This window comes from Panicum virgatum, chromosome 2K (assembly GCF_016808335.1).
Source record: "Panicum virgatum strain AP13 chromosome 2K, P.virgatum_v5, whole genome shotgun sequence".
Classification (NCBI taxonomy): Eukaryota; Viridiplantae; Streptophyta; class Magnoliopsida; order Poales; family Poaceae; genus Panicum; species Panicum virgatum.
In genome coordinates, this window is record NC_053137.1 from 412,182 (window position 1) to 437,478 (window position 25,297).

General features: G+C 45.1%; 4 protein-coding genes across 6 annotated transcripts; all 4 read left to right on the top strand.

Annotated features, from left to right (window-relative positions):
- Window positions 1-536: 536 nt before the first annotated feature.
- LOC120659994 (dual specificity protein kinase shkD-like) lies at window positions 537-5,711 on the top strand. Of its 3 annotated transcripts, none has more exons than XM_039938310.1 (9): window positions 537-822; window positions 930-961; window positions 1,056-2,963; window positions 3,060-3,137; window positions 3,363-3,515; window positions 4,012-4,323; window positions 4,487-4,609; window positions 5,030-5,117; window positions 5,342-5,711. In XM_039938310.1, exons 3-9 carry the CDS (start codon window positions 1,257-1,259, stop codon window positions 5,527-5,529), a joined length of 2,649 nt encoding a protein of 882 aa, XP_039794244.1. In that variant the 5' UTR covers window positions 537-822; window positions 930-961; window positions 1,056-1,256; the 3' UTR covers window positions 5,530-5,711. The 3 variants fall into 3 exon arrangements, with proteins under 3 accessions (XP_039794244.1, XP_039794251.1, XP_039794259.1); XM_039938317.1 differs by having other exon boundaries at window positions 1,064-2,963; XM_039938325.1 differs by lacking the exon at window positions 930-961.
- A 381-nt stretch (window positions 5,712-6,092) lies between these two features.
- LOC120659987 (phytosulfokine receptor 2-like) lies at window positions 6,093-10,432 on the top strand. The gene has a single exon (XM_039938300.1). The coding sequence runs from the start codon at window positions 7,082-7,084 to the stop codon at window positions 10,139-10,141; it is 3,060 nt and encodes a 1,019-aa protein (XP_039794234.1). The 5' UTR covers window positions 6,093-7,081; the 3' UTR covers window positions 10,142-10,432.
- A 4,384-nt stretch (window positions 10,433-14,816) lies between these two features.
- Window positions 14,817-17,572, top strand: LOC120660016 (uncharacterized protein DDB_G0271670-like). The gene is made up of 3 exons (XM_039938334.1): window positions 14,817-15,115; window positions 15,485-17,023; window positions 17,127-17,572. The coding sequence occupies exons 1-3, from the start codon at window positions 15,074-15,076 to the stop codon at window positions 17,190-17,192; spliced, it is 1,647 nt and encodes a 548-aa protein (XP_039794268.1). The 5' UTR covers window positions 14,817-15,073; the 3' UTR covers window positions 17,193-17,572.
- A 418-nt stretch (window positions 17,573-17,990) lies between these two features.
- On the top strand, window positions 17,991-25,267 carry LOC120660023 (DDB1- and CUL4-associated factor 4-like). Its single transcript, XM_039938347.1, has 11 exons — window positions 17,991-18,150; window positions 18,258-18,526; window positions 18,619-18,749; window positions 19,102-19,320; window positions 19,435-19,601; window positions 22,057-22,157; window positions 22,565-22,723; window positions 23,315-23,364; window positions 23,451-23,508; window positions 23,889-24,009; window positions 24,506-25,267. Exons 1-11 carry the CDS (start codon window positions 18,138-18,140, stop codon window positions 24,709-24,711), a joined length of 1,494 nt encoding a protein of 497 aa, XP_039794281.1. The 5' UTR covers window positions 17,991-18,137; the 3' UTR covers window positions 24,712-25,267.
- The last annotated feature ends 30 nt before the right edge of the window (window positions 25,268-25,297 follow it).

A 25,297-nucleotide genomic window follows, 5' to 3' on the forward strand; every position in this document is an offset into this window, starting at 1 on the left:
AGGCCCAGGCCCAGGCCCAGGCGCAACACTACTGCATGCAGCCCAGAGAGAAAAATGCATGCATCATCATTTGCTTCTGTTAGCTGCAAATATATCCAACCGGATGCCTCATCATCATCTGATACAAAACAACTGGGAAGATTGAATAGCAGCAGCGACGAGGTCGACGAGCTGCAGCCGACAACTGGGCAACGGGCGGCCTTACATTATGCTTGCAGAGGAGTCACCGTCACCGGCCAACACGAGCAACGCCGGCCACATCACACAAACCAACAATGACAGACTGAGACCATGCATTATTAAGAGCCGCCCCTTGCCCCCGGTCATGTGCCAATGCCTCCAATAATCCTCTACACCAATCAATCTGCATTCTTGTATTAAAAAGTACTGTATGTCATTGTGTATACAAGCGTAATTGGTGTGGATAAACAACTATTCAGATTACCAGATGCAAGCAATATTTTGCGAAATAGGATGAACTCCAGAGTAATAAACAACCAAAAACTTACAACAGATGGTGGATGGTGTACCTTTATTCAAAACTGTTGCTCTCCCCCGTCGTCATCCAAGTGCGTGACTGAAGGTAGCCATTGCCGACCCAATCAATGAATGAAATGCCCCTCTCTACTTACAGTCACAGCTGAGTCAGGCAACAACTCCCGTCCACTCTTATGCCCAAAACAATCATCCCAAGCTGACTCGGCTCAGCCGTCCATAGTATATCAGCTCGGCTCCAACACAGCTGAAGCAAAACAGTGTCCCCCATTTAAGGTTTGAGCCCTAGTAGCAGCCCGTCAGCTGAAACCCACAGAGCTCAGTCAGGTCAGTTAACCTCTCTTCTGCTTTCTTGTTGCATGCTCGTCTACTCTGATAATTCCAATAATTTTTTCTGTAACGTTTCGTGTTAATCTTGTGCGCCCAACTCCCAGCCTGAAGAAAATACACAAAGAAAGAGGCACTTGTGAGTTGTGATTCTTCTTTTTGCTACCTTTATCTGTTTTAAAATTTGGTCACTTTGTTGCCTCTTTTTGTAGCTCAGTTTTATGACATGACAGGACTCCAGGTTGAAGATCCTGGACCTACAGATTAAAGGTTCAGACTAGTTTTGCCGTCAAACTCCAGATTTCATGGTAATAAGAGTTAAAAGACATGAAGTGAACTATTGGCTTCAATAGTTCAGTCAGCCTGGTGAGGGATTTTCAATTGAAAGCAAACATAGCCAACCCTTCAGTCCCAACTATCTCAAAAGCAGCGATATGGACTGGACAGGACAAGTATTTAACATTTGTGAACAAAAACTGCAAAAGCAGCTGCCAACATATGCCCCATTCAGTGGCACCAACAGCAGCCTAGGATCACATAAGCCAGTCCCTCCAAACCCTTATCAAGTTCAACCAAGGAAGATAAAGTTTATTTGCAACTTTGGCGGCACATTCTTACCAAGGCCAAGTGACGGAGAGCTCCGCTATGTCGGCGGTGAGAGGCATCTGGTTCAGATTAATCAGGACATGTCATGGCATGAGCTGACCTGCAAAACAACAAAGCTAATAAGGCGGGATCACACAATCAAGTACCATCTCCCAGGCGAGCAACTGAACATGCTCATCTCCATCACCTCTGATGATGACCTTCGTAATATGATTGATGAGTGCGTTGTGCTAGAAACAAACAGAGAAAGGCTGACCATGTATCTTTTCTCTGCTAAAGACGATGAGCACAATGTGCACTTCCTTGTTGCACGCTCATCCAATGCAGAAAAAGAAGCACAGTTCATTGCTCTCATCAATGGACTCACCAGACCAACCATGGCATTAAGAATGCAAAGCCTTGGCAGCACCTCAACTAATGATCTAGATCAGGTAATGATTGGTACCAAAGAGGATAGGCTGCCAGCAGGCACGGAAGAGGAAGATTCACTGTACATCAAAGCTAAGTCCTCACAAAGGGTCGTTGTAGAACCAACCAAAACATCAGGTGGATTGCTGGAGAAGACACTTCCAACTCCAAATTTCATAACACGGATGGCCAAGAAAGACAAGGCACAAAACAGAGAAGGCAACCTAATCACCTCTGGTAGAAAGATAAGTGGTGTTCACTTTAGTCCATCTGTGCAATCTGAATCCATACATGCAGCTCAGAGTGGGGGAGGTAGTGATCAGGGTGTCTCAAGGCATCGGCCAGAACTGCAGCGAACTACTACAATCATAATCGAAAAGGGCCATCAAGTTCCAGGAGCTCAGGAAAAAGGACCACCAAGAAAAGAGATGCTGGTACCACTGGAGAACATCAATGTGAATCAATTATGGTCAAATTCAAACAACAATAGTCCAACACCACACACAGGTCGAGCCGCATATGAAGTGCCTGCATCTTTATCAAGGGGTCCCGAGAAAACAGAAAATCAACAAACAGACTCTAACAATAACAAGAAACCAGGAAGGCATAACAGCCAGGAAGAAGCTATGTCTCATTTAGCACAAGAACCATCAATGAAGAACAAGAACTACCAGTTGCAAAATAAGATGGAGATGCCTGCACATGGTTCTGAGTCTGCAACTCCTATGCAATGCCATGATGATATGGGCATCAGTTCAAACCAGCATACTCTTGAGAAGTCGGTCGCAACCAATAGCAGGACGAAGCAACAGCCAGCAGTTCCTCTCAAGGGTGGTCACAATTTAAAGAAAGGTCATCCTTCAAAGCTTTCCAGCAATAGCGAAGAAACAATACTTTCTAGCTCTTTCACATCTTCAGATAAGACAACTGAGCTGAAACCACATACTCTAACTCTAGTGCGTCCGTCAAGCGAGAGACAACAAGAGCGATCCAGCAGTCCAAGGCCAGATGAATCATCAAAAATGATAAAATCTCGGTCAGTCGGTGCTGAAAGAAATAGTCCTCAGATCATAATTTCATCTCAAGAAGTTAAAGATAGCACTGTGCCATTGATCTCAGAGCTTGAAGTACCTCACTGCATCTTGTTTCATAGTTCTTCATACGCTGACTTTAAATTTTTTTTACCTCACAGCATAACTTCTGAATAATCTTTTTTCTGGTAGGAACATGAAACCAAGAACAGTGAACAGGGTCTTCCTGAAACTGTAGCGTTAGGCAGGGGTCTTACAAGTAACGTCCAGGTTTGTGATTGACTTCAGTATTCTGTAACAAAGCTACTTGAAGCTTAAACTGCACTGGCATGAAAAATAACCGATAGAGTAGAAAGAAACAAGTAACAAAGACAATCTATTTGTAAAACTAGACTTAAAATGGGTGTATCGAAAAGAAAGGATTTATCAGCGAATATCCCTATGTTTCTCATTAAATCATGCAGTACTCATCCTATAATCATGAATGTATATCAGATAATAAGCAACGAGGACCTTGAAGATCTCCGTGAGATGGGCTCTGGTGCATTCGGAACAGTTTTCCATGGAAAATGGAAGGGAACAGATGTTGCTATTAAACGGATAAAGAACAGCTGCTTTATGTTACCATCACCTCAAGCAGATAAGCTGGTAAGCCTATATAATTCCACCAGCATTTTTTAAGTCATAACCAAGGTGTTCCTTGTCCATGGTCACCCCAGATGGGACCAATTTCAGTAATTTTTCAGTTTAGGAGGTTTAAGTTATAGCTTTGTACTCTGGGTAACAGAACATCCTCACAATTCTGCTGTGTATCATGTTACCATTAAGAAAAGCCAGTCTCTGATATTTCATATTAACCGAAAAATAAGATCATTCAAGCTCTTGTTCAAACAACCTAAGCTTGCAGATTATTGGCATGATTACACAGGCCAAGCAGTCAGCTGCTATGTTTGGCCCCAGACATAAGTTACTATGGCATCAATGCAACAACCGTAGTCTGCAGCGGCCACAGAATATTATTTCAACAAAGATTTCAGAATCAGATATTCTATATAAAAACTAGTAATCACTCTAAATTAAATAATGATCAAAATAAGGCATGGAATCTTGCATCATTACAAACTCAACACGTGTAAACATGCAGCTTACAGAATTTTGGAGAGAAGCAGCCATTATCTCAAATCTTCACCACCCAAATATTCTGGCACTTTATGGAGTTGTAAATAATGGACCTGGAGCAACATTAGCTACTGTGACAGAATTTATGGTCAATGGATCTCTCAAGAAAGTCCTCCTTCGCAATGACAAATATCTTGATTGGCGCAAACGGATCATGCTTGCAATGGATGCAGCCATTGGCATGGAGTACTTGCACTCCAAGGACATCGTCCATTTTGATTTGAAATGCGATAACCTACTAGTGAATGTTAAGGATCCGTCTCGTCCCATTTGCAAGGTAAGTTGCAATTCATTGCCGCAAATTTTTGTTTCATCTCAAATTCTAGATGCATTGCTGCTAAAAAAAAGAAATTCAAAATGAAGCATGTCGACAAGATGATTTAAAAGCTATAATTTTGCATACAAATGAAGTTGGACATAACAGAAATCAAGTACTGCAGGTTGCTGATTTTGGTTTATCAAAGATGAAACAAGCCACCCTGGTTTCCGGTGGAATGAGAGGAACTCTTCCATGGATGGCCCCGGAGTTGCTGACAATGAGTGGTACTAAAGTATCCGAAAAGGTAGTATTCTGAGTATTCTTAATGATTGCAAGTGTCGCAGTCTTGCATGGTGCCGACGAAATCATGGTTTATATATAACTTTTGATTTCAGAGTTACAGTGATAGACTTTTATCTAAATATTTAATGTCAAAAAGGATGTAGGTTACATTTCATAAATGGGAGATTGATGTACATGGTATTTGCTCTATAATCATCACAATGTGACTTTATCCAAATTATATCATGATGGCAGAGAAATCTAATTTGCACATTGGTAATTACTATAAATATTAATGACTGCATCCTTCAACAGAAAGCTACAGTGTCCTCACAAGCAATTTGTGAAAACTTAAAGTGGTGAATTAAAGCATTACAGCAAGTAATTCGTCACAGAATTATAATTTTCTAGCCTAAATACATCTTCTTTTGTGTTGATACAGATTGATGTCTATTCTTTTGGCATCGTAATGTGGGAAATTCTCACGGGTGAGGATCCATATGATGGCATGCACTATGGAGGAGTCATAGGTATGCAAATATTAGACAAAAAAAATACAATACCACACCTTTTGTGTTGCTGACTAGAAATATGGGGAATCGGTTTATTTGATGCAAATTTCAAAGTATGGAATTTTGAATGTTAAACTTAGAGTCCCAGAAAGAGGGCAAAGAATATCCTCGCATTCTTAACATGATACATGGTACCTTTTTTGTCGATTCCAGTAATAGTGATTGCTGATGGAGATTTGCAGGGGGTATTTTGAGCAACACACTGCGGCCACCAGTTCCAGCTTTGTGTCCCCAAGAGTGGAGGAAACTGATGGAGCAGTGCTGGTCAACTGAGCCTGAGAGACGACCTTCGTTCAATGAAGTTGCATCCCGTCTCCGCGCCATCCTAGAAGCAAGCCAGAGAGAACCGCAAAGTAATGTGCATGAATAACACTCTCCTCTATCTGCACAGCTTACCTGCAGAGCAGGATCCAAGTGTCAGTATGAATAGAATAAGTAAAATTCCAGTCTCCCCGAAGTTAACTATGGGAAGCCTATATGATATGCATAGTAGTGTGGAATCCACAAGTGCTAGAAGTTGGTATAATAATAATGTCGCCTCCATGTTAGATACGCACACAAGTGTTGAGCAGTTGAACCCCGAAATTCCCTGTCTGTCTGCCTGACCGTTGACGAAATTCAGCCAGTAGCTCCAACCAGTTGGAGTGGTGAGTGTGGTGCGAGCAACCTCGCCTCTAGGAAGCAGGAGTAATGGCAAGGCAGCAGAAGGAAGGAGGACGTTTTTAATCGCTTGGCGTCGCCATGCGTCTTGCCATGTATACAGAGATAGAGGCGGAGAATGGATGGAGGGTGGGAGGGGCATCTCGCCTGAGCCCGGCAATTCGTCGAACATGTTGAGGGCGTGGGGAAGGAAGGAGCGCAGCACTGTTGTGGGGTTGGGTGGGGGGTGCCGCGGCGTGGCGTGGCGTGGCATTGAGCTGCAGTGCTGGGCAGCATCTCACGGGACGCGGAGGCTGATGAGTAAAAGGCCGCGGCAGGTGGTGAGAGGCGACTGATTTGGGCCGCGGGCCGGAAGTCGCTCGCTTTTATTTATTTTTTCTTTTCGGAACTTCGAAAGGATGCCTGATTTGGGCCGGGGTATGAGTTTTGCTCCTGCACCAGGTGAGCAGCGCCAAATGGCACATGCTGCTGCAGTAGTCACTAGTGAATCCCTTGCCCACGCGTAGTAAAAGTGGTTCTGCTCTCAACTCGCCCACACAAACGCGCATGCTTTGCTTTGCTCTCCTGGCTCCTGACCCCCTTTTTTCTCACACTTTCTGCCCACTCCCCATCCTTGTCTGAATCTGTCTCAACTTCATGTTTGGCTTCTCTCTTTTTTTGCACCCCTGCTGCTTTTCCCGTGCAGTAGAAAGTGGCATTTACTAACTAGGGTGGTTTAATTTCACAAGGGTGGGACCACTCAGGCTGCCTGCATTTATGGCTACGGCGTCGGCGAGGCGAGAGACGCATGCATCGAACGGAACGGGGCGGAAACGGACAGGGCACGCCAACCGCCTACGCATTCATTCTCTTCTGTCTTCTCCCTCCTTCCTCCACTGCGCCGCACAGACTGCAAGAGAGAGGAGACGAGACTGCCTGGCTGCCTGCCAACTGACGCAAACCTTTTTTCTCTCTCTCTTGCTCAGCAGCAGCCAGCAACGCACGACGAGGCCGAGGAGTGCTGTACTGGAGTGGACTTTGGAGTCTGGAGTCTGGACACACCCCACTCCAGTACTCCAGTCTCCCATCCCCATCCCCATCCCCCATCTCCGCTCGCACGCGCATCATTGCTTCTTCTTCTTCTTCTTCTTCCCTCCCTCCCACCTCCCTCCCCTCCTCAACCATACAATGCTGCTGCTCACGCCGCATTGCCCCGCCCTCTCCACCGCCGCACCCTGCTACTAAATCTCCTCTTCCAAGTTCCAATTGCCGGCCCCAAATCCATGGCCGCCAAATGCGCGCTCCAGCTCCTGCTCCCACTCCTCCTCCTCCTGGCACCGGCCGCCGCCGGGGCCGCGGGCCCCCCCTGCCACCCGGACGACCTCCGCGCGCTGCGGGCCTTCGCCGGGAACCTCACGGCCGCCGCCGCCCTCCGCGCCGCGTGGTCCTCCTCACCCGCCGCCGCCTGCTGCGCCTGGGACGGCGTGGCCTGCGACGCTGCCGGCCGCGTCGCGTCCCTCCGCCTCCCCGCCCGCGGCCTCGCGGGGCCCCTCCCGCCGGCGCCGCTCGCCGGCCTCGCGCGCCTGCGGGACCTCGACCTCAGCCGCAACGCGCTAGCGGGGCCCATCTCCGCGCTCCTCGACGCCGCGTCCCCCGCCCTCCGCGCCGTCAACCTGTCCTCCAACCTGCTCCACGGCCCCCTGCCCGACCTCGCTGCGCTCCCGGCGCTCCAGGCGCTCGACGCCAGCAACAACTCGCTCTCCGGCGCCCTCGCGCCCGACCTCTGCGCCGGCGCGCCGGCCCTGCGCCTGCTCGACCTCTCCGCTAACCGCCTCGTCGGCGCGCTCCCGTCCTCCTCCGACGTCAACGCCGCGCCGCCGCTCTGCGCCGCCACGCTCCGGGACCTCTCCCTCGCCTCCAACGCCTTCACGGGCGCCCTCCCCGACGCGCTCTTCGACCTCGCAGGCCTGCGGACCCTCTCCCTCGCCTCCAATGGGCTCACCGGAAAGATCACCTCTCGCCTCGCCGACCTCAAAAACCTCACCTTTCTGGATTTGTCCGGCAACCGCTTCTCCGGCCACCTCCCGGACGTGTTTGCTGACCTCCCGTCGCTTGAGAATTTGGCCGCGCACTCCAACGGCTTCTCCGGACCGCTGCCGCCGTCGCTGTCGCAGCTGTCGTCTCTCCGTGTGCTCGATCTCCGGAACAATTCCCTGTCCGGCCCAATTGCTAGCGTCAACTTCTCCGGAATGCCGTTCCTTGCTTCCGTTGACCTTGCTACAAACAATCTCAACGGCACACTCCCTGTAAGCCTCGCCGGCTGCCAGGAGCTCAAGTCGCTCAGCCTTGCCAAGAACAGCCTGACCGGCCAATTGCCCCAGGATTACAGCCGCCTCACCTCACTGTCCATGCTCTCGCTCTCCAACAACAGCCTGCACAACATATCAGGGGCGCTCGCCGTGCTCGGTGCCTGCAGGAACCTCGCCACACTGATTCTCACCAAGAATTTCATCGGCGAGGAGCTACCGGATGATGGCGTTAGTGGGTTTGGCAGCATGGAGGTGCTGGCCCTTGGTGATTGTGCTCTCAGGGGAAGGGTTCCGGAATGGCTGACTCGGTGCAAGAAACTGGAGGTGCTTGATCTGTCCTGGAACCAATTGGTTGGCACCATCCCGTCATGGATTGGCGAGTTTGAGTACCTGAGCTACTTGGATCTCTCAAACAATACCTTGGTTGGGGAGATACCCAAGAGCTTGACGCAGCTCAAGAGCCTTGTCGCTTCCAGGCCGTCACCGGGTATGGCGTTTACTAGCATGCCATTGTATGTGAAGCACAACAGGAGCACAAGTGGCCGGCAATACAACCAGCTCTCCAACTTCCCGCCATCATTGTTTCTGAACGACAACGGCCTCAACGGGACTATCTGGCCCGAGTTTGGTAACTTGAGGGAGCTACATGTGCTGGATTTGAGCAACAATTTCATATCTGGGAGCATTCCTGATGCACTGTCCAGGATGGAGAATCTGGAGGTTCTTGACCTTTCATCCAATAATCTCAGTGGATCAATTCCATCGTCCCTGACAGAGCTAACCTTCTTGTCAAAGTTCAACGTGGCTCACAATCACTTGGTGGGGCAGATCCCAAATGGAGGGCAGTTCTTCACCTTCTCCAACTCAAGTTTTGAGGGTAACCCTGGTTTGTGCAGGTCGGGATCTTGCAACCTAAATATGTCTGTCGAAACTCCTCATGATAAGGAGATGCAACCTGCATCAAGTACCAGGAACAGGAAAAACAAAATACTTGGGGTCGCAATCTGCATCGGACTGGCCCTTGCAGTATTTTTAGCTGTTATTTTGGTGAACATGTCAAAGAGGGAGGTCAGCGCTATTGATTATGAAGATACGGAGGGATCCTGTCACGAATTGTATGATTCTTACTTGAAGCCAGTGCTATTCTTTCAGAACTCTGCAGTGAAGGAGCTAACTGTCAGTGACCTCGTCAGATCAACAAACAACTTTGATCAAGCCAACATAATAGGATGTGGTGGGTTTGGTCTGGTGTACAAGGCCTATCTCCCTGATGGAACAAAGGCGGCAGTGAAGAGGCTCTCTGGTGACTACGGGCAGATGGAGAGGGAGTTCCGTGCTGAGGTAGAAGCACTGTCACAAGCTCAGCACAAAAATCTTGTAACTCTCAGGGGGTACTGCCGCTATGGAAATGATAGGCTGCTGATCTACTCTTATATGGAGAATGGTAGCCTGGACTACTGGCTGCATGAGAGGTCAGATGGTGGTTACATGCTGAAATGGGAGTCAAGGCTGAGAATTGCTCAAGGTTCAGCCAGAGGGCTGGCTTACTTGCACAAGGTTTGTGAGCCCAACATCATCCACAGAGATGTGAAGTCCAGCAACATTCTTCTGAATGAAAATTTCGAAGCATGCCTGGCTGATTTCGGGCTTGCAAGGCTAATACAACCCTATGACACTCATGTGACTACCGATCTGGTAGGTACCTTGGGGTACATACCACCAGAGTACAGTCAATCCGTGATTGCCACTCCGAAAGGAGATGTCTTCAGCTTTGGTGTAGTCTTGCTTGAATTGCTTACTGGCAAACGCCCTGTGGATGTGTCCAAGTCCAAGGGATCCAGGGACTTGATCTCTTGGGTTCTTCAGATGAAGTCTGAAAAGAAGGAAGAGCAGATTTTTGACAGACTGATATGGAGCAAAGCGCATGAGAAGCAACTGCTGTCGGTCCTTGAGATCACGTGCAAGTGCATTAGTGCAGATCCTCGGCAGCGGCCATCAATTGAAGAAGTCGTCAGCTGTCTTGACAAAGTGTGATTATAATTATTATTATGTTGTGTTGATTGGTAGTTTCTTCGTTTTTTATCAGATTAAGGCTATGAGTTTTTGACATAAGAGAGAAACAGAGTAGAAAGCAATCTGAGTAAATTTGGATAATGCTGATGCAGGCTATCTAGTGTACATAGGTGTGGTGTCATGGCATTCTATAGTGAACCAGAAAATAACTTGGGTCGTGTTTTCGTTTTCAGTATCTCAGTGTTGTTGCAGCCTTCTGTGAAAATATAAATTCCCATATCAATGTTCTTGCAGCCATCTGATCAGCATTCAGCGATATTGATGTGTCATGTTTTATCATCTGCCGTTCGCCCAGGCCTTTAAAACTATTTTTTTTTCTTCCAAGGCACAAATAGGGTTTAGGGTTTTGGGTGCCCCTCTGGCTGGCTGCACGCTTTGATCTTGTATTTATATTTATAGGCCAAGGGATTGATTCGGTTTCCATCCATATATGCATGCGTACGTCAGCTTGCTTATTTGTATCATGTTCGTCATATCTTTCCAATTGGGTCATAGTAGTTTATATATGTTATTAGAACTAGCGGAGATACGTATTTATTTTTTCTTCCATCAAGCAACGATGCCATTTTTTCTTCTAAAACTAATACACGTCTTTTTTTTCTTCCATAAAATAATGATGTCAATTATTATTATCTTTCCAAAAACAAATAACGATGTGAATTTATGGGTGAGTGCATGTGCAAAGAAAAGTATAGTGTGCACCAAAGGAAAGTAATATACGAGTACAAGAGGTGAATAGATGAATGCTTGCTTGGTGTAAAAAGTATTAGAATTTTAGTGGAAATATTTTTCTTCTATTAATTTCGTGGGTCTACACCCTTTTTCGTCAAATCTTTGGTCTGACAAGTAGGACCTCCGTGAGAGTAGAATTTTGGTGGAAATATTTTTCTTCTATCAATTTCGTGGGTCTACACCCTTTTTCTTCAAACCTTTGGTCTGACAAGTGGGACCTCCGGGAGAGGTACAGTGTGCCTAATTTTGGTGAAAAAAGATTTCGATTGTTTCAACTTTAATAGTATAGATAGATAGATAGATAGATAGATATAGATATAGATACTATTTTTTAATTTCTTTGCATTGCAGGATATATTAATATATATTAACACGGACATTCTTACTGACATTTCAGTTGGAGTTATTGACATGAGAGAGAAACATAAAATGCAGCATTATATATATAGCGAGCCAGAAAGTAACTTGGGTCATGTTTTGTTTTCAGTATGTCCGTGTTGTTACAGCCATCCGATGTTCTGTGAAAATATAAATTCCCATATCAATGTTCTCGCAGCCATCTGATCAGCAATGAGCAATTAATATTTGATATGTCATGTTTTATCATCTACCGTGCGCCCATTACATCGGGTGTCTGGACACCAATTAAGAGTATTAAATATATGCTAATTATAATTAATTATATAAATAAAGATTAATTTATGATATAAATCTACAACAACATAGTTTTTTCCCCAAGCAAGTTAGAGTAGGCTAAATCTATTTAATATAATTAATCTACCATTAATGTATGTTTGCAGGCAAGGGGATCGACTCAGTTTCCATACATATGTCATATGTGCATGCGTACGACAGCTTTGTTTGTTTAATTGCATCGGTTTCCTCCATACATTTGTTCTCCAGCAAGACCTAGACCCCATTTAGTTCCCAAAAGTTTTCTATAGTACCCGTCATATCAAATATTTGGACACATACATAGATCATTAAATGCAGTTGAAATAAATAACTAATTACATAGTATAACTAATTACGACAAGATAAATTTTTTAAGTCTAATTAGTCTATGATTGGACATCAATTGTAAAATAACAACGAAATGTGCTATAGTACCAAAATCAAAACTTTTCGCGAATTAAACACAGCCATATAATGCAGTTGATTCCGACTAATGAACTAAGAAACATCATATTATTTGTTGGGCGAGGTTTTGGATGGGAGACTATATATCACCGGTGGTACAAATTCAGAATCCATCGCCTCAGAGAATTTATTTGAGTGGCTTGGCTCTAATTAAGCCCAACAATCTGATTCGGTCCAAAATTCTTTCGCTTCTCCACGCACATGGAGCTCTCGTTAATTGTTTTCTTGCATGCTTGCGTGCAGCCAACTCGAGGTCTTACGGTGGTTCATTCTCTCTTCGTTTTTTTTCTTTTCTATTCCCTTCTTTTATCTTTGTCGGTACCCTGTAGCAGGGATACCCACTCTTACCGTAGCAAGGCAGGACCCGCGTAGTTATCCGTAACTACGCGTAAGGACTGAGTAGCCAGACCCCACCGGTCAGGCTCTTTCCTCACCAGGCCAACGGCCCCGGACCCGCTCCCCGCCTGGGGTTGGGTCCGGAGACGCCACGTGTCTCTAAGGAAGGGAAGTTCCGAGCTGGCAGCCGAGGTCTCGGACCCCCCCATAGGGGTCCGGGACCTCCTGCGCCATCCGGACCCCCCCTTTTTCCGTGTGGGGGTCCAGAGCCGCCACGTGCCCCGGTGGCACGGGCGCGGGCTCGTGCGCGAGTCCTCCGCAAGGAGACTCGCCCACCCACCGCATTTAATGCGTATGGTTGAGGCGTGCTCTGTCGTGCTCGGCACGCGGGACAGCCTTTGTCAGGCCTCACTGTGCACCGCGTATTACCAAGGTGCATAGTGCGTCCGCCTGTGCCGCGCCAGCGCAGAGCCCGTCTGCGGCATTAAATGGATACGACGGCACGGCACTTTTCCATCATGCCGCCTACGCCGCTCCCTACACAGCCGTTCAGCTACGTGGCAGGTGATGCCACTAGCTACGTCTGGCATTGTCCCGACAAGACGGCGCCTGGACATGATGAACAAGGGACACCAGGAGCAGGCAAGGGACTACAAAAGAGAGATCCCCGTTGCCTGCGACGCCATGATGTATGAACAGTACGTTAGTTTATACTACACCGTTGGGCCCATTTGTCGGGGACCCAACAGCCATGTAAGCGCCTCCTTTGAGATATAAAAGGGAGGCGCTCGCTGCACGCTCTCGTGGAAAGGCAATACAACACACAGTGGACGTAGGGTATTACGCTCCGGCGGCCCGAACCATTCTAAATCTTGTTGTGTTCATCGTGTTCTTGAGTGAAATCTAACTGGGACTAGCTAACCCCCGAGTACACACCCTCTGGGCTAGGGCGGGTGCCTTCCGCCACCCGGCCGTGGTTGCAGCACCACGACAATCTTTTTTATTTTCCAATTTTTTTTCTTTCTTTCTTCTTCCACCATTTGTTTCACTTCTACTTTATTATTTTTTACTTTCCACTTTCTTCCCTTTTCTTTTTTCTTTCTTCCACTTCTTTATTTTATTTTTCATTAATTTAACTTGGCTTTTTCCTTTTTTCCCCTTTTATTTTCTTTTGTATCTTTTTATTTTTCCTTCCTTCACTACCGCAAAAATGAATTTTAAACCGCATTTGCATGGGCGAGTATGGTAACCTCTTCTACTTTTTACTGCTACAATTAGCTGCATCCATCTCTGTAAACCCATTTCCATGGGAGGGTCATGGCCTCACCTGCCCATGTATTTGCTCTCTCTTTTTCTTTCTTTCTTTCCTTTCATTTTACGATTATATTTTTGTTTACTTATTATTTACTTAGTATTGTTTTATCATTTCTTTTCATTTATAGTTATTTATGTTTCCTCTTCTTCTTTTTTTTCTCTTACTCGTACATCTTACAAGATATTTGTGGATATTCTTCGTGATCCAAAACATCAGAACTATATATTCGTGATATTACACGTCCACATCTTACTATGTATATTTGTTCGTGATATTATATTCATTGTACATTATTATTTATTCATTAGATTTATTTTTATTATAAAATTCATTATTTGTTCATGTTGCTATATTATTTATTCTCATAATCTAAAGTTAATTATTTAGTATTAAAAATATTTTAAAAAGATATCATGCAAATCTAGTCAAGTGTGGTTTTATTTTGAAGATCTTATCGTAAGAAAGATAGATTTAAATTGGATGCTCAATTTAATAGTTATAGTTTTTTTTTAATTTCAAATTTGCACGTATGTGAGTGATGTCATGATCATTATCATCTTGTGCATGCATGCAAATTTTTCTCATTTTCTATTGTCAATATACGTTCATGCGATTACATTGGTGGGCCCATGGCCCATTAATACCGTTCCTTCAAGTGGATTGATAGATTAATCACCGGTACCCCTTCAGGTGATGGTTTGGGGAACCATCACCTGAAGCGATTCATAATTGTGCCCAGTCTTGGAGGCGTGTTTTGCTTGTTTCGCTTTCAGCCAAGAATGTTTTTTAACGTAAGTGATTTTGTTTCAGGGATACGATTTCAGGTTATGCTTTTTCGAGTGATGTGTTTTTTACGATGAGCATGTATTTCAGTAAGAGAGCCATTTCGAGTGATGTGACCCAACAACATAGACTTTAGCTGTGTGCCACACAAGTTGGCGCAGCAAAGGAAACAAATTTTGTTCATGCATAGCCATATGCAGAGAATATACAAAGTTGGGAACTTTGCAAACCAAAAAAATGCACTCTTTCTTTAGCTGGGTATTTTTGCCTGGTGTCTGTCCAAAAGAGAGGAGAAGATGCAAATGGGTCGAACTTTCAGGATTCCCCTATCCAAATCCAACAAAGAGAACAAGACTTGGCCCGACCCCCCCAGCCAAGAAGAGAAGCAGAAGCCCGGCCCCCGGCCCGGGAGGAAAAGGAGCTGAGGTGAGGGGCGAGCCGCCGCCGCCGAATCCGTCTCCTTCCGTCGTGTCGCTCAGGGAATCCAATCGATCCATCTCCTTCCACCAGGTTCCCTTCGCCCTCGTTCCTCCTCTCTCTTCTGCGACTGTGCCGCTCCCGTCCAGGTGCCCTGCCGCCGGAGCCCCATGAAGACCAAGGCATCCGCCAGCAAGAACGCCGCCGAGGAGGTAACCACCGCGACCGCGGTCTCCATCTCTCTCCTTTTCCACTCCGGTCCGGTCCGTTTCTTGAGACCTAGCCTGGATTGCCTACCTGCGTTTCTAGATAGCAAAGCCAAATTGCTACTGTACTCTCCAGATAACCAGATTCCCAATTCTTCTCCACACGACAATCCATCCTGCAGTAACTTTTATTTACCTCGTTTAGGATGCCCGTTCGTTCTTCGATAGATTGACAATTAGAGAGGGCACACCCAAAAAGGGAAAAAAATGTTCCTTAAACTGTCAATTTGAGACGCCAATTCTTGAGCTTTGTATGGCTGTATGTTGCCCAAACACCCTACTGCTAACTGAATTTCCCCTCTTTTTTTTTGTTAGGATGAGGTAGAGCCCAAGAAGAGCCGGTCCTCACGCAGTAACCGCCGCCGAAGACACCGCAACCGCTCCTCCTCCGATTCTGAATCCCCGCCGCACAAGCGCTCCAAGAAGCATAGTAAGAGGATCACCAATAAGAAGAGCAAAAGGAGCAAGATTAGCAGCAGCAGCAGCAGTCGACGCCACCGTCGTAGTCATAGCCCAAGCCGTAGCCTCAGTAGCAGCAGCAGCAGCAGCAGCAGCCCTTCCTCGATGTGCAGCAGCAGCGCCTCTGAGAGGTCAGTGAGCCCAGCGCCTAGGAGCAGGTCCAGAGATGTTAGGAAGAAAAAAGGGAGGGGGAGGGACAGAGAGAGGGATCGCAAGAGAAGGAAGGCACGGAGATCGGCCAGTTCCTCAAGCACTTCAGCAAGTAGTGGCAGTAGCCGTAGCAGGAGTAGGAGCAAGAGCAAGCGCAGGAAGCGAAAGACTGTTGCTGGCACCTCAAGTGATAAGATTGAAATAGATTATAACAATCGCCATGACTCCCAGTCTGAGAAGCACATGGCTGAGGATGATGGCACGGATGAAAACAAACTTTCTATTGCCAAGAAAAAAGAACATGATATCGACAGTTACAAGAAGAATTTGGAATTGGATAGCCCACCTCCAAAGAATGCTAATGAAACACAAGAGATGGCACCTGCTGGTGGTGGAAATTCAGATGCTGAGGATCTAGAGCTGATTCTCAGGCAGAAAGCTCTTGAGAACTTCAGAAAGTTCAGGGCAGCAGGGGTTGCGGCAGGCAAAACAGGTACCAATGGAGCTACAGGGAAGGAAGCACTGATAGATGACCCACAGAGTGCTGGTACAGAAATTGCTGAAGCAAGGTCTTCTGCTGTTACCCATTTCCAGAAGCAGGGAAGCAACCTTGTAATGAAAAATCCTGCTAGGCCACCTAGATCAGAGGATTATGGGAATGGTACAAGTCATTCTTGGAAGCAGGAAGGCAGTGCTGGGATGAGTAGTGGGGCTGCATCACCTGGAATACTTGAGGATGGTGATACCGGTGGTCCAACTCAACAGAAGGGAAGAACAGAGGAGGCAACTCATTCAAATTGTCAGTTTAGGTCACCACAGGATGGTAGGAACAGTCTTAGTGTATTGCAAAGGTTGGGGAGTACTCCAGGGAGTTGTGCTAGTGTAAATCAAAGGTTAGGAAGCAATGCAGGGGTGAGTCATGTGAATGGAGCTCCAAGGGTTAGATCAGTTGTGAGCATACCAACCAGGGAAGGTCTAGATGGTAGTACATATACCACACCCCCTAAGCCCAGTGAGAATTCTGCTCCTGTCGAAAGCACTAGCGATGTTGGGCGCCCTCTGATTGACATTAACAAAGCCGAAAGAACCAATGGAGATGACAGAAAGACAAGTGAAGCTTCAGCCTCTAACGGCTATATTTTGCCACCTGCTGAGGGCAAGAGCCAGGCTAGGACTGAGGATAAAGATGGTGCTCAGTTTCAGAAGAAGACTTTCTCTAGAATGCATGATGGAGAGACGGTAGAGGTGAGGAACAGATCTTCACTGCTGCTTCAGGTGCTTGAATTATCATGCTACAAATATGTTCATTCAACCTAATTTGTTTATCCTTCCTTTCTCCATTTTACAGGTCAGCTACAAAGTGTACATACCAAAGAAAACTCCGGCCCTTGCAAGGAGGAAACTGCAGCGCTGAAAACGTCAAGAAAATCATCAATAGTTCTCATTACTTTACTGTCTCCAACATAGCTTTTAGCTGTGTGTAACTATTTTCTTCTAGCACAAGTCCACCACCGTATACTATGCCTTCTGGATATATTTTCCCACACTGAGATGACCCCAAGTTGCAGTTTTGCTGGTCGACAGAAGCCTGGATATTTGTTAAAACAAGATGTATTTGTTGTCGAACTGAATAAAACGGTTGTACTCTGCCGAATCAACATATTGAGCTGTTAGCAGTTTATGTAGGAAAGCTATTTATTTTTTGGTATTGGACCCTTGAAATCTGCAAACATGCTGCTCAGTTGGTTACTTGGTTATTGCTTCTATTAACTATTGTTGTTGCTTTGCTGCAAATTGTTTCCATATAGTACAGTATAGTGGGTTGTTGGATTGCTGCAGGCAGCTGAATGACAAATACTGCAAACATTGGCAATGCACCACCTTTTGTACTTGAAGTGATGGCTAATATTGTACTGATATACTTTGTATGGTGAGCGGGATGTGATGGTTTTTGTTTTTCATATATATACCTGATTGGTTTGGTTATTTGTCTTTACTGGAATCATTGATATGTTTGTTCTCTGCAAACATTTGCTTCTATTTTTGTTAGCTCTTCTGTCAGGAGTTTGTGAACAAAATCAGTGTTCCTTTCATAAGACTGAATAAGTCTTGCATTGCAATAACGAGAATCTATCTAGCTATTTTCAGATTTTTCTCTTAATTAATGAGATGAGAACAATCAGTTAGCTAGATAAAGATGAGAACTACGCTTGGGCCCTGCCTGGCCTGCTAAGACCAAAACGGGCCCACGTAGACCTAGAACGGTGCGGTGTCTCTCTTTCCTCTCGCCGCTTCCCGCAAACCGCTCCGACGCCGCCGCCGTTCCTCAAGCTTCCGTTCCAAAATCCGCGCCGGCGACATGCCGCCCAAAGGTCTGTCCTTTTTTTTTTGTTCTCCTTATTCTCCTTTTGGGGAGGGAGAGGAAGATCCCTCCCCTTTTCCCCCTCTGATGACCTGGAGCGACGGTGCTTGGTTGCAGAGCTGCCGGGGTTCTACTACGACCCGGGGAAGAATCGTTACTTCCCCATCAGGGGCCCAATCCCAGGCGCCGCCACTCGTCGCCCTCCCCCTCCCGCTCCCCCAACGCCGCCGCCCGCTGCCACAGAGGGATGCAGCAGGAAGAGGGCGAGGCGGCCGGAGCTGCTCAGCGCCAGGGAGATGTACGGCGGCGGAGTCATCTTCTCCAACAAGGCCACCAGGTCCACATTCAAGCAGCAGTGCCACTATCTGCAGGCGTCTCAGCCCATGGTGATTGCTGGAGGGCTTCCTTTGATTCTTTTTTTTTTTTACCCTTGTGCGTTGTACTATAATCTTGGGCTGATCATCATGCTGCTTGGCAGATCTGGAAGTACCAAGCCACGACCTTGGTAGCTGATAAGGCGCTGGAACAATTGAACACAATGGTCCAGACACCACAAGGGCTGAGAGAGTCCAGGATGCTACTGACAGGCAGCATGAATGGTTCCATTCGGTAAGGTTCTTTATTAGTTGCCGTCCCCCCCTTTTCTGTCTTCTGAACAATTATGACATTGTTACCATATATCGCCATAATAAATTACTATAGTTTATCACTTGCCATGGCTGTCATGGTATTATCAGTTCATCATGTTGCGATCGCATTGTCTGCTCACACATATTGTCTTGCATCTTAGACCATTGGTCAATCTGAGACAACGCACGATGTTTATCTATATTTTTAGTCTCACAGGTCTTCGTTCTGTTTCACACATCGATATTCTCTAGTTATCTGCAAGGGTATGAGTTTGTGGCCAAACTAGTGTCTAATGTCATGGTATATATTTTTGTATATAACCTTCCAACAGGTTATACGGATTAGGGAGTGCTCTCAATAACTTTGGGAATGAGATAGAGTTTTTGCCCCAACCTGCATGGACTCCCGTGGGGAAGCACAAGTCAGCCGCACTCCCTAGCGTCTGGTCATCTGAAGCACCCTTCTCAAACTTCTCATCCGGTATAACTTGTATAAAAAAGGTTGGACGTCATGCCTCTGATGCACCCAACACCAATGTTCAGCAAGCATTGTATCCTAAATTTGCTGCTGCTTCTATTTTATATATTGTCATAGCTGCCGTAATTGCACATAATTTCCTTTTTGTTTTCTCCTGGAGCTTGGGTCCCTTGACACTATGAAACATGGTGGCTACTCTTGGGTCGGGAGAATCTGGCGGCTCTGTATATATTATGGATCTTTCTGGTACTATTGACTCGGCAATGCGATCATGGACTGCGTGTAAAGTTGCATCACTTGATCATACAGTGTGGACAGCTGATTGTAGTTCTGATGGCACACATGCAGCTTTCGGTAAGTTGATTGAGTCAGGGCTTAATTGTAGTAATTTCCGTAGTGGATAAACATACTTTTTTTGTCCAACTTGTTTGTGTTGCAACTTTGTGTTACATAACACTATTAAGTTGTCTGCACTGAGAATCTGGCAATATTGCTACCAAATCATCATTTGTGGAACTCGTAAAGGATGTAAACTAGTCGGTTGTGCATTGAATCTACTCCCTCCGTCCCAAAATACTAGTCATCCTGGGATTCAAAATTTGTCCCAATAAACAAGTCACCCTACTCTATTTAGAAAGTGCTTGTGCATGCAAGAATCAATTAGTGCCAAATATGGATATAATATAGGGGCAAACATGGTCATTTTACCTTCTTGTTAATTTGTAGGATGGGCACGAAAGAAGGGGAGAAGGACATTTATAGGATGGCTAGTATCCGCGAGCAGAAGACAAGGGACATCAACCAAATCAAATGCATTAAGGATGGGACAGATCGACTGCTAGTGAAGGATGAGGAGATCATGGATAGATGGAGAGAGTACTTCGACAAGTTGTTTAATGGAGAGAGTGAGAGCCCTACCCTTGAGTTAGATGACTCTTTTGACGATACCAACAGACGTTTTGTGAGGAGAATTCAGGAGGTAGAGATCGGGGAGGCTTTGAAGAGGATAAAGAGAGGTAAAGCGATGGGTCCTGATGGTATTCCCATTGAGGTGTGGAGATGCCTAGGAGATAGAGCAATAGTTTGGTTAACTAAGCTTTTTAATCTTATTTTTCGGTCAAACAAGATGCCGGAAGAATGGAGGAGAAGTATATTAGTACCTATCTTCAAAAACAAGGGCGATGTTCAAAGTTGTACTAACTACCGTGGGATTAAGCTGATGAGCCATACGATGAAGCTTTGGGAGAGGGTTATCGAGCATCGCCTAAGAAGAGGGACAAGGGTGACCCAAAACCAATTTGGGTTCATGCCTGGAAGGTCAACCATGGAGGCGATTTTCTTAATACGACAATTGATGGAGAGATATAGGGAGCAGAAGAAGGACTTGCACATGGTCTTCATTGACCTTGAGAAGGCATATGACAAAGTACCGAGAAATGTCATGTGGTGGGCTTTGGAGAAGCACAAAGTCCCAACTAAGTACATTACCCTCATTAAGGATATGTACAAGGATGCGACGACGTTTGTCCGGACATGTGATGGCAACACCACTGACTTTCCTATTAACATAGGCCTACATCAGGGGTCAGCATTGAGCCCTTATTTATTTGCTTTAGTGATGGATGAGGTCACAAGGGATATACAAGGTGAGATCCCTTGGTGTATGCTCTTTGCTGATGATGTGGTGCTAGTTGACGAGAGTAGGGCAGGGGTTAATAGGAAGTTAGAGCTGTGGAGACGCACGTTAGAGTCGAAAGGGTTCAGACTTAGTAGGACCAAGACCGAGTACATGATGTGCGATTTCAGCGCGACTAGGCATGAGGGGGGAGACGTTAGTCTAGATGGGCAAGTGGTGGTCCAGAAGGATACGTTTCGGTATTTAGGATCGGTGCTACAAAAGGATGGCGACATTGATGAAGATGTTAGGCATAGAATTTCAGCTGGCTGGTTGAAATGGCGGCAAGCTTCTGGCATCCTTTGTGACAAGAGGGTGCCACAAAAGCTAAAAGGCAAATTCTATAGGATAGCAATTCGTCCGGCGATGTTATACGGTGCTGAATGTTGGCCTACAAAAAGGCGACATGTGCAGCAACTGAGTGTAGCAGAGATGCGGATGTTGCGGTGGTTTTGCGGGCACACAAGGAGGGATAGAGTCCGGAACGAAGTTATTCGGGATAGGGTCGGGGTGGCACCAATTGAGGAGAAACTTACTCAGCATCGGCTGAGATGGTTTGGACATGTCCAACGAAGGCCTCCTGAGGCGCCGGTGCGTAATGGGGTCCTTGAGCTAGTCGATAATGTAAAGAGGGGTAGAGGTAGACCTAAACTGACGTGGGTTGAGTCGGTTAAGAGAGACCTTAAGGATTGGAACATCTCTAAAGAGATAGCTTTGGATAGGAGCGCTTGGAGACTAGCTATTAATGTGCCTGAACCTTGAACTTATTTCTTTCGGGTTTCATCTCTAGCCTACCCCAACTTGCTTGGGAAAAAAGGCTATGTTGTTGTTGTTGTTGTTGTTGTTAATTTGTCTTAGAATTTCCAGGATGACTAGTATTTTGGGACGGAGGGAGTATGTAGCAAGGCCGTCTTGTTTTGGTACTTTTTTTCCCACCATAAATCTGTTAAGTTTGGTTCTTGTAATGGCATCTGTGCAATCTAGCTGTTGCATCTGTGGAGGAATTACTTCAGTTCTCATTACAAGTTCTACTCATTCTTACAATGTTTGCTGCAAGAGTCTGCTTATGTTATTAGCAAAATGGACTATCTTTGAGCTTGGGATTCGCTTTTCACGTGTTCATCCTATTTTTAGGTATGGACCATGGTGCTGGTCTGCTCGATTTGGAAACAAATGGATTATCATGGCTGTGTCGCTCTAAAAGTGACATTCTCTCCCAGAAATTTGTGCACTCGGTAATAATGTACACATAAACTTCCTTCACTTAGTATAACAAATTCAGTCATCATTTTATGATGTATTTTCATGAGTTATTGGAAACTTTTGCCAATTCCCTGGTCTGTGATTACCTTTCTCCTTTCCTCAACATTATATCTCCACTTTCCAGTTAGCTTAAATTTATTGTGTCCAATGTGTGACTACATACTTCCCAAAGTTCTGAAAGAAAGGTAATATGTTACTGATTTCTATTGTGTGCAAAACTGAGCAATATGCCTTTATGTGTGCTTGTCGGCAGGTATAAGTTCAATGGGTTTTATACTTGCTTGTCGGCCCTGTATGCGTGTTATGGTTAATTCAGAATTTTCTATGACATGCTCTTCATGTTTCTGCTGTGCCCACTGAATTTACTTGCTCTTTTTAGGGAAAGGTAGTGCTATGTGGTCTACGGAATGGGAGTATAGCCCCTGTTGATGTACGGCAAAAGCATCATGATCATCCTACTGGAGTACCTTCAGCTAGTACTGCTAGGAGGACAGTTCCCATGCTGCGCTCAAAGCACCATGGGAGGTTGAGAAACCAGGTGTGCAATACTAGTACACAGCATCCATTAATACCATGCATACTCACATCGTTGAATTAGTTGATTTGTTTGTTTTAGTGGCTATCTAGGGCACAAGACAGGAGAAGCAAATTCTTTTTTAACATTATTAGTTAGGTCGTGACATCTTTATGTTGTACTTGTCTGTTTTATGTGCTTATGTTACAGTGCCCAACAACTAGGGACATATACACAGAGCAAAATTTCTTTAGAGCACTGTGTTCTCCTAAAAGATAATAAGGACTGGAAGAAAGCAAATTTCAAGCATCAAAACTGCAACCTGTGTTTATTATTGACACTGTGATCCGGCACCTCTTAGACTGGTCAGGTTAGGCTCCTCCCAGTTGTAACAGAACTAGAATAAAAATGGTATGCTGTGAAAAATATTTATTTTGAATGCATATTTGCTAGTTTTAGCCTACCCCAACTTGCTTGGAACTTACAGGCTTTATTGTTGCTGCATAATTTGCTAGTTTAGCTCATCAATAATACATTGCTATTGTTTTCTGATGGAAAACGCAATGGATCATCAAGAATATGTGCTATTGTTTTCTGATGGAAAATGTCATGCAGGCTGATAAGGCTTGTTCAGGATATATTTATATGTCGTCAGCGGTTTGCAGGTAGTACTAATGTCCTTTCCATTGTGCTATTATTTTTTGGACAATGTCTATGTTCCTTAATACTGAAAATTGGCATTGTTCCACAGCTTGGTCACACTGTCATCAGATGAGAACTACTTCTTAGGAAGCTCCATGGATGGATGCGTAAGTTATACTTAGACCATTTTTTAGTGTTAGGGCAAGTGTACAAGTACAATTGTACATGCTAATGTGCTCAGCTTCTCCTAGGATTGATTTTCAAAACTGTAATTGTTTGCATATAGTCCACTTCATTGTAGTACCTATATGTTAACTAGAGTTGTACTTGGCCTTTCTCACTTAGCTGTTGTAATGTGCCAGAACTTGAAACTTCACACTGCACACATCTTTCTTAAAGAACCTTACAGATGTTTTGTTCATCTTAAGAATGTCAGTCACATGTCTTCTCTGAAATTTTTGTATGCAAAACATACATGTACCTCTCAGTGATTAAAAGAATTTGAAGTTTAGATGCAATGGCTTAAGTTTTTTTTTTGGGGGTACAGATCAAACTCTTTGATCTCCGTCTCATTCAGAAGGGAGGAATACAATCATATGAGGGGCATGTGAACTCACACACACATTTACCGCTTGTTGTCGACCCATCTGAGACCTTACTTATGTCAGGTTTGTTCATTTTTAGCTCTAAACATTACTATGTGTATTTGGCACCGAGTGTTTTTGTTATCTATTTTTGCTATATGGTGCTAGGAAGGATGATCTTTTTTATTACTCCTTGAAAGTTGAAACATGTGCAATAATTTGTTATATACACTCTAGATGTCACTCGAATTAGTTATCAGATTGATATAAATACACTAGTTTGTTTGCATCCCCACTTGATGGCCTAAATCTATCCACTGCTGTAGTGTAAGGTTCTGTCTTCCTGCATTGTTGCATCAGGAATCCTCTGATTCTTGTGGTCAAATGCTGGGTGATAATATCACCATGGGGAGGTAAATTAATTCCAAGTTAATGGTTAGTTATTGGTTGGCTAGGCTGAATCGTGATTTGTGGCGTGTACTTGCTGGTTCATATCTCAACATAGCAAATGGTTCCATTTGTCAATGCATGTTGTAAGGGTGTCAAATTCTCATTCACAAATCGTCTTTACCATTGCCAGGTGGCGAGGACTGCACTGTTCGCATTTGGAGCATCAAAACAGGCGAACTAATATTTGCTCAGAGTGTGTGTGACACTCCATTTACAGCACTTTGCTGGCCTGAAAGAAGCCGTGACTTGTGCGGTTCTTCGCCGTTTGATGTAAACCATAGCTGGGGAGCTTGGTTGGGATCTCGTAATGGGCTGTTCTATATGCACGGTACTTGAGTGATTCTGCATTGGTACTGACTTGGAGCCCTAGAGCTTGGTGGCTTTATTCTCACAAAAAAAAAAGTGTTGAGAGACCACTGAACTCTTGTTGCACAGAAGTGGTCAAAGCCTCAAAGGAAGTAGCGCTCGGGCTGCAGCAACGACAAGAGTATACTGGGTTGCTGGAGCTGTTTGCTGAATGAAGAAATATCTGGGAGCCAGACGTTTACCTAGGATATCCAAACTTAATAGGATTAGTCATGCTGTTTCCCTTAGTGATAGGTTGCCTGTATAACTAGGAACTGAATTTTCCTTGAGACGAAAGATGGTAGGGCGCCATATGCTATGTTAAGGACTTGATAGTTGCCCATTGTATCATGCAATGAAATAGGGATGATGTTTAAATATACTCTTTTATGCTGTGTGCCGTCGACCTGTGAGCTTGCTTTGGTGGAAAGATTACTAGTCTCACAATAGCTCTATAGTTAGTAGCTTGCTTTGATGTAAAGGTTTCCTGGGGCTGTCTGTAATAAGGTTTCCTGGAACTCTTGATGAAGAACCATCATTAGGGTAAGTTGCTTCTTCTACTATATATTTGACTACT

Excerpts from the sequence above, each read along its gene's own strand:
- LOC120659994 (XM_039938310.1), top strand. The coding sequence starts at position 1,257 with ATGGACTGGACAGGACAAGTATTTAACATTTGTGAACAAAAACTGCAA. Across the intron at positions 3,138-3,362 it reads GTCTTACAAGTAACGTCCAG|ATAATAAGCAACGAGGACCT; the intron begins GTTTGTGATTGA and ends AATGTATATCAG. Across the intron at positions 5,118-5,341 it reads GCACTATGGAGGAGTCATAG|GGGGTATTTTGAGCAACACA; the intron begins GTATGCAAATAT and ends GGAGATTTGCAG.
- LOC120659987 (XM_039938300.1), top strand. The coding sequence starts at position 7,082 with ATGGCCGCCAAATGCGCGCTCCAGCTCCTGCTCCCACTCCTCCTCCTC.
- LOC120660016 (XM_039938334.1), top strand. The coding sequence starts at position 15,074 with ATGAAGACCAAGGCATCCGCCAGCAAGAACGCCGCCGAGGAG. Across the intron at positions 15,116-15,484 it reads GCAAGAACGCCGCCGAGGAG|GATGAGGTAGAGCCCAAGAA; the intron begins GTAACCACCGCG and ends TTTTTTTGTTAG. Across the intron at positions 17,024-17,126 it reads ATGATGGAGAGACGGTAGAG|GTCAGCTACAAAGTGTACAT; the intron begins GTGAGGAACAGA and ends TCCATTTTACAG.
- LOC120660023 (XM_039938347.1), top strand. Across the intron at positions 22,158-22,564 it reads CCCAGAAATTTGTGCACTCG|GGAAAGGTAGTGCTATGTGG; the intron begins GTAATAATGTAC and ends TGCTCTTTTTAG. Across the intron at positions 22,724-23,314 it reads ATGGGAGGTTGAGAAACCAG|GCTGATAAGGCTTGTTCAGG; the intron begins GTGTGCAATACT and ends AATGTCATGCAG.